Genomic DNA, 13,164 nt, shown 5'->3' on the forward strand with positions numbered 1-13,164 from the left:
TTCGCCCGACATGGTGCATGTTTCATTTAAACTTCGTCAGGGGCTCAGGAGCAATGTCTCTAAAAAATGAAAAAACATAATTAAGACATAAAAATATCCAACATTATAGAGTCCATTTTCTGAATAACATAACATACGTGTCTTTGAACGTTGAACCCATCTAAGTGTAATGTTGAAGCTCGGCGTTTCAGAATGGAGCCGCCATATTGAAACATAATATACATAAATAAATAACAACATAAATAGAAGAGTGACATGGTGTTCTCTCTCTCTCCCCGAATGGCACGTGATAAAAACCTTTTTCCAGTAATGCATTCTGTGGTGCATTGATCTGCGCATGAAGTGAAAAATACCGTAGGTGTGATAAATGTATTGCATCTTGCAGAAATTACCTATGCGATGCGAGAGCAGGGAAATTAGCCTAACAACGCCCCCTATTTATCGTGGGCACTATTTCCGCTATATTTATAGCATTTTGATAAATCTAGGGGTTAGATGATTAAAGTATAAGATATCAACCTTAACTTTCAAGGCTCTGAATAGAAGTCCTCTGAATTTAAGTCACTGACCAGATAGTTTGCTGAGGTCAAATCAAGAAACTTATCTCAGTTCTCCACTTCTACATTCTTTGAAGTACATGAGAATTAGATCCAGAGCCTTTTTCTCTGAGCTCCTAGTCTCTGGAGTGCACTCCCTTGGGAATTGAGGTTTGAAAATAATTATTCCTCTTTTAGAAAGGACCTGAAAACATGGCCTTTTTAATATGCGGGTTTTCTGGTCAAGTACCATTTGACAATTCTACTAGTAGTTTTTTTATGTAATTCATTTTTTGTTTACATTGCTAGATTCTATGCTGCTATTACATATAGCAGTGGTTTTTCATCCTGTCCTCAGGACACATGAGGACAATCGGGTTTTCAGGATATCACAGTGGATATGCATGAGATAATTTGCATCCACTGCTGTCACTGTATGCAAATCTATCTTATACATATTCATTGTAAATAACCTGTAAACCTTACTGGCTGTGTGTGTCCCAAAGACTGGATTGAGAACCACCGAGATGTATGATATGTGCAGCTTGATTTTTATTTATTGCAATTATTCTGTTTGTGGTTATTTTTGTCTTAATGTTTTTGCTTTGCTTTTACTGTACATTGCTTTGTTTACATTTTGTCTGGTGTGTGTTAGGAAGGGATCATATACTTGTTCTCTTTCTTCTGAGCGGGTTTTTTTATGCCAGCTGTTCCTAAAAACTTTATAGCCAAATAATTGGCGCTGTAAAGAGAAGATGTATATATGAATTGTATTTTTAATATGTTGTATTTAATTTGCTGAAACTATGTATTTTTTATATGTTGTTAACTACTTTTGGTGGTCCTTTAGGATTAATAAGGCAGGATACATGTGTAAGGAATAGAACGGAATCAAGGTAGGGGCACTGGGATCATTTAGCTGCCCTGTGATTGGCCCCTGTACAAACTCAAGACTACAACCTGCAGCATTTACAATAATTAAGCCCCCTCCATTCTCCTTCTGACCCGCTCCTTATTCCCAGATGTTGACACCTCTTGTAATGGACCCTCAGAAGATACAGGGGATGCCAGAAGACCTTTCCTTTAGGCTTCTGTTATGACATATATAAATAAGCCCATATTCTCCCCTTGATACCTCCTTCACCTTTATATTTCCTCCTTTCCCACTCCTTGGGGGTTATTCCCTTGGCTGGAGTTGTGGTTAGAAAGAGCTTTAAAAGGTAGGCAGAGGAGGAAATGGAAAAAGGCTGGAAGGATCATTTTAAAACACAGCTGAAAGTAATACTGTTTCAATATTGATATCTGATGAAGCAACAGAGAAAGAGGAGGGGTGACTTCCTCTGTAATAAAAATTATAAAAAACAAATCACCCATCTGCTCACTTATCCACTCATTCATAAACTCACCTGGTTCTCCATTCACCTACCAACTCGCTCCTCCATTCACTCATGCGACTTTATGCTTGCATGGGTCCAGATGTGTTTTTGTGTTTGTGTTTCTCCATGTATGGCGCATGTGTTTACATATGGTATGTGGTTTTGTTTTTTTCTGTGTATGGCCTATGCATGTGGGTATATTGCATGTTTCCTGAAGTTGCTGATCGCAGCTCCTGCTAATTGCCAGCTAAGCAGAGACCCTTCCTTCCAGCACACATCATCTGTCTCACAATTAACCAGAGAACAGAGGCACCCAGAGGCAAAATAGGAAGAGTAGTCAGAGAAGCCAAGGAAGTGGCTGGCAGTGCCATGGGATCAGGGCTTCAAGAGCACAATCATACAGCAGACTCTCCAGGGAATGGTTCTTCAAATCTGGTAAAGTGACAGGGAGAAGGTGATCATGACAAGCCTAGCTGATATGTTTCCATATCAGATGCTTCATGTATTATTTAGCTTTTGTAAGGGTACTTGCAGGAGATGTCATGTTCCCTACTCTGTGGGGTTGGGGTGCAGAGATGGAACATAAAAGGTGCTATGCTGGATCACACTAATAGTCCACTGAGCCCAGCATCCTATTTCCAACAGTAGCCAACCCGGGTCACTTGGAATACCTAGTAGAACAAAATAGGGTGATCTATTCCCAGAAATAAGAGATGGCAAACATCAAGTCTTTTGGCTCACAATTGTTAATGGATTTACTCTCCAGGAACTTATTCAAACCTTTTTTTAAAACCAGCTATACTCCCCTTCTTGATCACATTCTCTGGCAACAAATTACATAGCTTAACTGTACACTGAATGAAAAAAATACTTTCTTAAATGTGTTTTAAATCTGCTACCAGTTAGTTTCATAGTATGTCCTAATACTATTTGAAAGTGTGAAAAACTGTTCCCTATGTATCTCTTCCACATCACTCATGATTTTATAAATGTCTATAGCATCCCCTCTCTGTCATCTCTTCTCCAAGCTGAAAAGTCCTAACTTATTTAGCCTTTCTTCATAAAGGATCTGTTCTATCCCTTTTAGTCTATTTTCTAATGGGAAAGAAAGCTTAAGAAATCACTAATGTTTGAGTTTTGTGTGGCCGTCCCCACCTCTATAATTTTTGTGTCCGGTGTCCTAACCATACCAGATTTTTAGGATAATTCAAGAACATGACGACTTTGACAGGGTTGCATTTTTTTGATCCATGCATACACACATCCTGGAAAGCATGTTTGCTTACCGTAAATTGTGTTTTCCATAGATAGCAGAATGTATTAGCCATTACATGTGGGTGATGTTATCAGGCGGCACAAGGAGGCTGGTCATTCCAATCTGTAGAGCTTTGAGCTTTATTGAGCATATGCAGTTCCCACAACACGGACTCCACTGTGAAGAGGATTACAGCAAGGAAAGTTTTGCAAAAATGCTTGTCCAAAACTGTCAGTCCTTGAAATGATATCAAGACAATAATGGGACATCAATGTGTGGACTGATGGCCACATTGCAGCCTTGCACATATCTTCAATGGGTATTTCTCTGAGATGAGCAATAGAGGAAGCCATGGCTTGTACTTGATAAACTTTGACTGAGTCTATAAGTTGAAGTCCTGCTAGGCTATAGTAGTGATGGATACACTCAGTTATCCAGATGGATAAAGTTAATTTGGTAACCGCTATTCCAAGGCAGTTAGGGTTGTATGAGACGAAAAGCTGATTAGCTTGATGATAAGGTTGAGTACATTGCAGTCCTGAGCTCAGCTGTTTAAACTTGTAAGCATTTATGCTTGTTGTTGCTTATAGTTGTCCCCTCGAGACAGCTCTGTCGCAAAACAGAGCTCATGTCTGAGTCAGGAGAGTTTTTCCTCTTTATACTAACTGGCAATTTCTGTATACTTAACTCTTACTTTTGACACTGAAGAATTTGTGCAACCTTGAATAAATTATTTACCTGATTCTATTTCAACCTGGTGGACTATATTGTTACCTTCAACTTCTGAAGACAATCATGAATTTATTGTACCATACAAAACTAATGAATAGCAATATGTGCGGAAAGCATTGTGCTCTGGAATGTTCTTTTTCCAAAACTGCTGAGAAGTTTATGATCTTTCTCCAGCGGGGAGTTGGATTAAATACATTTTCTTAGTTGATTCCATTACAATGGATTGATGTGGAAGATATAATATGCCAAATCCTGGAGAGTGTTGGACTCTAAACTTGAGATCCAGCTTTCTAGACATGAGGAAGCATTTCCCTTAGTTTTAAGAGTAATGCCTTAAGGATGTCATGAACTGGTGGATTCGAGAACAGCAGTATTATTGAACAGATGGGATTTGGTGTTTGTAATTGAAGACCTTGAGCTACCAACCTTGCAGGGTCATTTATCATATCACGTTAGGGCCCTAACGCCCACGATAACGCCCTAACGCATGCAATAAATAACGCATCATGAAATGCGTGTGCAAATTCTAAAAATTTAGTCAAAAGGGAGGAGTTTGGGCGGAGTTTATGAAAATGAGGGGTTGTTTTTTACCGTTGCATGTGATAGCGTAACACAAGCTATTACACTATTTAACGCCAGAGATAACTACACCTTTTTTCAGGGAATTATGCTGTGTTATATTTTTATGTTTTATTTTTTAGTTGAAATGTACACCGTAGTGATAGAAACCTGTTTCTGTACAACGGTATAGAAAAACTGTACAAATAAATAAATAAATGCTGTGCGTTATACCCTAAATAGGATTTGCGATAAATATGGCAAATCCCATTTTGGGCAAGGAGAGGGGGAGAGGGGAGGGAGGGAGATCTGTTCAAAGGCTTCACACTTTTTCTGATTGTGATTTGGTCCCAGACAGCGGTAACATAACTCATGCCGTCGGTAAGGGACATGACTTTTCCACATGGGCAGTTTTTGAACCCACTCACTTTTGTTGAGTGGGTTCAAACATCCTAGGAGAGGGAAAAAGTACCTTTCCATTTTTTTTTTTTAGGTAGCATTTATAAGTGCTGTTTGTGTGGCTGCAGAAGCAGCAAAGCAAGGCAGAAAACAGAGGAGAGATGAAGTACATGTCCATGCTTCAGCTGGGGAAAAAAATAACTGAGGAGGCTTATAAGGCAATGCCTGTGCGGGAAATCATGCACATGCTCAGTAGAGCTCTACAGCTAGGACAAATCTGTTTGGTGCCGCCAGATGGTGTCACATATATATAATGGCTAATTCAGCCTGCTTATCAATGGAAAAAGTAGGCTTTTAATTCTGTGTGGAATTTCTTGTTGTTGCCTTTTTCTGTACCTTTTCTAGTTCTGCTATTTCTTTTTAGAGATGGGGCAACCAGAATGTTACAAAACACTTAAGGTGTGAGTGCACATTTATATGTAGGCAGTATGATATTCTCAATTTTCTGTACCTTTTCTAGTTCTGCTATTTCTTTTTAGAGATGGGGCAACCAGAATGTTACACAATATTCAAGGTGTGAATGCACATTTATATATAGGCATTATGATATTCTCAAACTTATTTTCTATTCCTTTCTAAATAATTCCTAACATTCTATTTGCTTTTTTGACCGCTGCCACACACTGAGCTGAGGACTTCAATGTATTGTCCACAGTGATGGTTATGCTCAGGTTTGTGGACTCTTGGGCCGACGAGGGGATGTTACACCTTGCGGAGGATCCGTAGGTTCTCTCGTCAGGTGGCGAGGCAGGACAGAGGAGTAGAGCAGCTGACCCTTGGCACTGAAGACAGAAGCTACTGTGGAGACGGACAAGGAGATGAGCAGATGAGCGGTCTTCACCATTGGTGGTCCCCCCGGGAGGAGCCCGTAGGGACCCGACCGCTGGGACTTAGGTGGACCTAGAGAGGTCAGGGTAATGGTGCAAAGGCCAACTGGAGCTTCGCCCTGGAAGCCCGCGCTCCCCCCAGGAATAGCCCATAGGGACCCGGGCCGCTGGGACTTAGGTGGGCCCTTGGAGACGGTGGTCTTGAAGGAGTCCTAGGTCAAGTGCTAGAGGGTCGACGCTCACCAGTCCGAAGTCGTGTACCAGAGAATCACCGCTTGCCAATCCGGAGTCAGGAACCAGAGAATCACCGTAAGCCAATCTGAAGTCAGGAACCAGGAACACCAAGACGAAACAGGAACCAGAGTCCGCGCACAAGGAACTCACCGAAGCAAACAGACTAGACAGCGCTGGAGGACATTGCCAAGTCGAGGAATGGTCAGAGGAAGTCTCCTTATACACGTCCTCTGGCCCTGGAGGTAAAAATCAGCTGCAGGCAATTAAAGGGGCGAGGTCCCTTTAATTCTGGTGAAGGGGCGTGGCCTTGCGTCCAAGGATGGCGGCAGCCATCTTGGATCCGGGCCGCGGAGGAGAGCAGCAGCGGCCACGTGGGAGGAGCATGGACGGCTCCGATCCCGGCGGCCAGCCCAAAGGTCCGCGCCGCCGCGCGGGGGTGTGGAACTCGGGGCAGGGCAGTCAACCCCGACATTGCCCTGGTCATCGGAGGAGGTAGGGGGCCGCGCCCGCGGACGGCCGCGGAACACAACAGTGATGCCATGGTCCATTTTATGTGTTGTAACTCCTAATGTGAAACCCAACATTTTGCACTTATAATGGGGTTCATTTTTCAATGTGCTGTCACCCTATTCATTGGCTCAGTGCATTCTGCACCCTCTCCCCCTTTTTTTAGTACATGCCATTTAATGTTTGGGTGTTTGGTAAATGGAGACATGGCATAAGGGTTAGAACAATTGGGTTGAAAACTAGGCTTCAAATCCCAATTCCACTCCTTGTAACTTTGGGCAAATTACTTTATCTCCCATTTCCTCAGGTACCCACTCAGATTGTAAGATTTGTGGGGCTGGGACTAAATGACCCTGAATTAATAATCACCAGGACCGGATGGTATATACTCCAGAGTTCTGAAAAAAAACTAAAAAATGAAATTGCACACTTATTACCTGTAATCTCGAACGTCTCATTCAAGTCACCTAATGTACCTGAGGACTGGAGGATGGCCAATGTAACGCCCAATTTTAAAAAGAGTGATCCGGGAAACTACAGACCAGTGAGTCAGACAATAGTACCAGGCAAAATGGTAGAAGCTATTCTGAAAAACAAAATTACTGACAATCTGGATATAGACAGACTAATGGGTAGAACCAGCTGGTTTTTCAAAGGGAAATCTTGTTTTACAAATCTGTTAGATTTCTTGAAGGGGTTAAACGTGTGGACAAGGGTGAGTCTGCTGATATACTGTATCTATTTTCAGGAGAGACTCATTGAGAAATTAAAAAATCAAGGGATAGGAGGCAATGTCTTATAGTGGTTTGGTAACTGGCTAAAATAGGAGACACAGAGTAGGACTGAATGGTCTTTAATCTCAATGAAAAAAGGTAAATAATGGAATGTCCAAGAATCTGCAGTGGGACTTGTACTTTTTAACCAGTCTCAGCGTGACAGAACTAATACCTAGGCTGGCTCCTCAAGAAGTGGCAGAATTCAGTGCCTGAGTATGTGAAGGGTATGTCCGAGTGTGTGAAGGGTATCAACATTCAGAGACTAAGAGTGCAAGTGCTAGAACTTGCAGGAAGAACCAGAGGCTATAAGTAATAGGATGTCAATGGGATTCTGAGTTGTGTTTTTAAAACCCTTCCATTTGTGATGCCTCTCTCTCATTCAAAAATTTACCATCTCCTCCCATCACTTTGGGCTCCTCCTGCTGATGCAATGTTTGGCAGTGTCACTGACCCTCACCATGGGACTCTGCAAAGCAACCGGGTAGCAGGTGTGTACTAAGGGCTGAATAATCCTCAGAAGCAGTTTATTCATTCACATTTTCATCCCTACCCCATCCCAACACACAGAGCTCTGTCATAAAGTTAGCTGGTTAAACATATCTGGCCAACTTTAAGATAGCCGGGTATATTCAGTGGCTAACTAACAGAATCACACAGCAGCTGAATATGGACCTCCAAATGTCTATAAATAAATACATAAATAAATAAATAGTTTGAAGGCCATGAGTCCTCCTTGCTTTGGCTCTGTTCTGATCACTTATGATTTTCAGTGGAACCTTTTAGCCTCTCTCCTCTTTAATCTTCATATCCAGCGTTTCTAGATGGCATTGATGCAAGGAATGGTGGCAGCTACACGAAATATCTGGTGATGTTTGGAGAGGTTTTTTTTCCCCAGAAAGGCTCACAAAGACCCCTAAAGTTAGAGAACACTAACTGCCCATTTTGTATGAAAACTTGAAGCTCCTTCTAAACCTCATTGCTCTAATTTCACTGGAAAAAAATGCTGAGAAATGATAAAATAGTAGTCTAGTATCTCCCTCCTCTTGACTCTGCCCCCACCTCCATCACCATCAAAGATCTGGGTCTCTACTAGTAGTATAATTTAGGTGTCTCCTTTATGTTCAATGTAATTTCCTTTCTCAGTTAATTGTGAACCGACATGATGTGTCCTACGAATGCCGGTATATAAAATGTTAAATAAATAAATAAATAAATAAAATATCCTTCTCTTTTACTCTCACGGTCTCCCCTCTCTTTTCATCCCTTTGTTCCTCAATCATCTTTAGTTCTTTCTGAGCCCTGTTAGGAAAATTCATCCATGGTAGATTACATTTTTTGGTAGAGGGAAAGCAGGGGCCAAGAGTTGGGGGAGGAAAGGCACAGGAGGATCTCAGCTTCCAGGGCAGTGCTTGCTTTAAGATGCCATCTTTCTGATGCATAATTTACCTTCCCTCCAGGCAGGCTTTTAAGCCTCTCACTTGCCGGAGGATATGAAAGCAGAGCAGCTGTTGACAACCGACCCCCTTCTAATTTATGTTTATTAAGAAGAAGTGTATGCAGGACTTAGGAAAAAGAATAGCAGAGGGTGAGCATCAGGAATAGGTGGGTGAGTGGGCAACCTTGCCCACCAGAGATGAAGTACTCATCAGGGATCTATCTAATGTGAGGAGGGTTCCTGGGGAGTTGAAACATAAGTTTGTATAGGAAACAGGGGAACCTTCCATGACTGGGGTTTATCATGTCCCAGATATGAACTGGGTTTCAGATGCTGTAGAGAGAGCATTCCCAAGGTGGAAGAGTTTGTAAAGAGAATGTATGGAAAAACAACACAGATGGAAGCAGCCAATGTATGTGAATTATGAACAGTGCCTGGGTCCTTTGGGGAAAACAACTGATAAGGGATGCCTTTGGTATTTCAGAAGTAAATTTTCAAAGCTTTAGTTGGGATCTACACACATACAATAAGGAGTTATGTGGGTAGATCGGTTGACTCCACATAAGTGAATTTTCAGTTTCCTAAAAGTATGTATTTATTTTTGAAACATGGGTATTTTTAGTCACATACAAAAGAGGCATGCCAGGTGGTTTGGAAGATGTGGTTGGATACTATGCATTTACATTTAATTTTGAAAAATATGTATGTGTAGAAGGCATGCTGCTAACATTCTACACCATTTGACGTGTGTACATTCAATCACATAGCAAGCTGATCTTCAAAGACAAGAGGTCTTTGAAGATCAGCTTGTAATGTAACTCCCTTCTTCCGATTTCTCTTCCTCCTTCTCTTTCCTCCTTCTCTTCCTCCTTCTCTTCCTCCTTCTCTTTGAAGATCAGCTTGTAATGTAACTCCCTTCTTCCTCCTTCTCTTCCTCCTTCTCTTTCGTTATATGTAAACCGATGTGATGTCCATACGAACATCCGTATATAAAAATGTTTAAATAAATAAATAAGAGTGTCGATTTTAAAAGCCTTGCGCACACAAAAACAGCTACATATGCGCGTAAGTGGACTGCATGGGAGCTACGCGAATTTTAAATAGCCAGGAAGGGCGCGCGTACGTTGATGTACGTGTGCCCAGAAAATGTAGGTGGAAAAGGGGCAGGGCATGGGTGTTTCAGAGGCAAAGCCAGCACGATGTGTGTAACTCCTAATTTTCCTCATGCTGTATGCGTATGTTACATGCATCACTTTGCTACAGCTCCTTGGTGGGTGGAGAGAGAGAGAGACAGAGATAGAGACTGACTCTTTATAAGGCTCAGTCTGCTACTCTACATATGGACCATTTTAAGTGGGCACTTTGATTCTGGATGAGTTTTTGGGAGGTGGGTTGGGGCTTACAGATGCATTCAGAGGTATCCATTATAAAATTGACATCAGTAAACAATTTTTGACCTTATAAGTGATGAAAATTCTAAAAAGAGTTGATTTGTACACTGCAGTCTCTGCTGGTTGCATTGTACAAATCAACTCCTTTTCATCACTTATAAGGTCTAAAATTCCTTAATGATGTCAATTTTACAATGAACACCTCTGAATGTTTCTGTAACACCACCCTCCATAACCCCAACCCATCTCCCGAAAACTCACCCCGAATCAAAGTGCCCCCTTACAATGGTCCATATACAGAATATCAAACTGAGCCTTTTAAAGACTCACTCCCCCCCCCCCCCCCAAGGAGCTATGGCACATGGAAGAGTATTTTATAATTAAGAAATTAGCCAGCTAAATTAATATTTTGGCATTTATCCATCTAAATTCTAGCTGGCTAATCAGTTAGGGGCATAACTGGGAGAAGTTAAGTTAACCAGAGTTAGCTGGATAATTTAGGCTGCTAGGTCTGGTCAGGCCAAAGACATGTCCTAAAGTTAGTTGGCTAACTTTAAGATAGCCAACTATATTCAATAGTGCAGCTGCACTATTGAATATACCTCCAAAGTTAGCTGGATAAGTTTATCCGGCTAATTTTGCTCTCTAGACTGAGTCTGAATAAGGACATCTACATATATACTTTTGATGTTAGGTGCTGTAATGAAAATGTATGCTTTTATGAATATTGAATGGATGTTCTCTTTTTCTTTTGCGTACTGCTGGGAATCTGAGTATTGCTGTCTCTGCCACATTGCTCAGGGTCTCTGCTCATTGGTTCTTTTTGTTTGCTTGTTTTTGTTAAGGAGACTGTCTTGATAACAGTGTGGCCTCACCCAGTACAGGAGATGATGACGACCTGGACAGGGACAAGAAACGGAACAAAAAGCGAGGGATCTTCCCGAAAGTTGCCACAAACATCATGCGAGCATGGCTCTTTCAGCATCTGTCGGTGAGTACAGAGACATAACATGTCTGCATCCCACACTTCATTCAGGGGAGATGGAAGAGTCTGGATTTTGACTTGCAGGTTTTCAAATTAATGTTTTGCTTAAACTTTCTATATTAGGACATAAATTATGTTAACTTGTGCTGTAGGGGAAAGTCTGCTTCATCTGTGGTCTTCTCTCTCCTTCTGTCACTAAATTCCCAAGCATGCACAGAATAGATATAAAGGGACCTTAGTGGCAGAGGAGAGAGAAATAAGACCTGTAACAAGTAGCAGGGAACAAATGGGCAGAATGAGGTGGATCAAATAGTCCTTTTCTGCTGACATCTTTTATGTTTCTATGTGACCTCAGGCTGCTTAGGTCACCTACATGAACTCTACCTTTGGAAACTTCTTATGCATGTGGCATACATTAACACACTCATATATCCCTTAAGTGTTTAGCAATGCTGCTTCTGGAGAAATGGAAATGAGTATGTATATGCAGCTTGGGAGAGAAGCTTATGAGAACCCATATGGATGTGCTGTATTTCATGAATCATCTACATGTTCCACTCCCTATCTCCATCCGGTCCTGGTCTCCTAGTGCCTGCCCTGATTCATCCTGGGTCTTCAACAATCCAAATTCACTGTACTGAAATAGGACTAGCAAATCCAGACTGCCCTGAGGCAGGAGTTACTAAAAGGACCAGGTTATCAACTGTGGTATTAACATATTGCAGAGACCAATATTTCACATGGATTATCTGCATCAGTAGGCAGCTCAGGGTCTAATATACTAAAGTATTTTTCCATTTTGTATCTATAGGAAATTGCTTAGTTTATAGGCCCCTAAGTAATATCGCATTGTGTGCTTACTGTATGGGCAGAGGGGCGGGAGTTGACACTTCCTGATGGCTGGATGTCAGGTTAGCAAAAGGTACTGTGAAACAGACCCTGTTGCATCAAGTATACGAGTGTGCTTCCAGTACATTTATAATCCATGTGCCTACTGTGGATCAGTGTGGAAGAGGAAAGGTATTGGCAGCAATATGATTAAAGACTTCAGTTTTTCCCTGTGTGTACAACTTTTATTTCCTATATGCTTGCTCCACTGTCTTCAATCTACATCGCAATTAAAAATTAGTAAAATAAATGTATTTAAAAATGGGAAGACTGAGGTGGACTACTGTAACAAAGACTCCCCAACAGCTTCCAGTGACGCTGGAGGGCTACAGTGCTGAGAAGCAATTAGGGAAGATACTGCCATCCTTTCTCTGGTTAGTTAAACAAAAGCTGAGTTAATGAACGCTGACCAATTAGTTACTAATTGAAGAAGCTATAAACAGATTAGAGACTGGTAAAGGGTAATCAATTCTGGCCAATTACCCTGAACCCCTTTGCAGGCGCTGTTATGTTCAGCCAGCAGCGATGGAGGGGCTCACAGCTGCTTTCCACTCCTGCTTATCTTAACAAAATCTATTCCCTTGGTGGGAACAAAGGAAAAAGTTTAAAATCTTTGGGCTGTGATCTGCAAAAGTAGGTTTCCATTAATTGCAAAGTTAGATTTGACTGACTTGTCGGATGAATTAGTTGCATTCAATTCCCTCTCTTTTTCTTGGGGCAGAGGCAGTTCTACATTGGCATGGCAGCCAAGACACACCCCTTAGCTCTTCTGCCTTTTGCTGGAGTTTCTCCCAGTGTTTTCAGCCCCCTGTGCGTTCTGCAGTTTGCTGGAGTTTCTACTGGCATTGTCAACCACTGTGCTCTGTATTTTGCTGGAGTCTACTCTAGCATTTTCAGTCCCCGTGTTTCTCTTCTATATTTTGCAGGAGTCTCCTCCAGAAGTTTAGCAGCTAGGCATCAAGAATCCTTGATGCATCAGCAATGAGGACAATCAGCCACTCTCAGAGCTTCCAGCTCATCCCAGCCTATTGGGGACATTTTGAGAATTCCTATCTCTAAGCATTCTGGGAATTGTAGTTCTGTTCTTTGCAGTATGAACATTAGGACTAAAAACATCCTGATGCTTACAGATGTGAATTCAAACCCCCAGAAAGGCCTAACCTGATTCCCCATGGCTTGAAGGGAACTGTGGACTAAGACCTCTG

General features: G+C 41.7%; 1 protein-coding gene across 3 annotated transcripts in view; it reads left to right on the top strand.

Annotated features, from left to right (window-relative positions):
• The window catches only part of LOC115073274 (homeobox protein meis3-like), a 184,088-nt gene that overhangs the window by 120,157 nt on the left and 50,767 nt on the right, over positions 1-13,164 (top strand). For all 3 annotated transcript variants that reach the window (XM_029571574.1, XM_029571576.1, XM_029571575.1), the window contains exon 8: positions 10,932-11,077. In XM_029571574.1, the coding sequence (XP_029427434.1) occupies positions 10,932-11,077 (146 nt within the window). The remainder of the gene's footprint in view (positions 1-10,931; positions 11,078-13,164) is intronic.

Source organism: Rhinatrema bivittatum, chromosome 11, assembly GCF_901001135.1.
Source record: "Rhinatrema bivittatum chromosome 11, aRhiBiv1.1, whole genome shotgun sequence".
Classification (NCBI taxonomy): Eukaryota; Metazoa; Chordata; class Amphibia; order Gymnophiona; family Rhinatrematidae; genus Rhinatrema; species Rhinatrema bivittatum.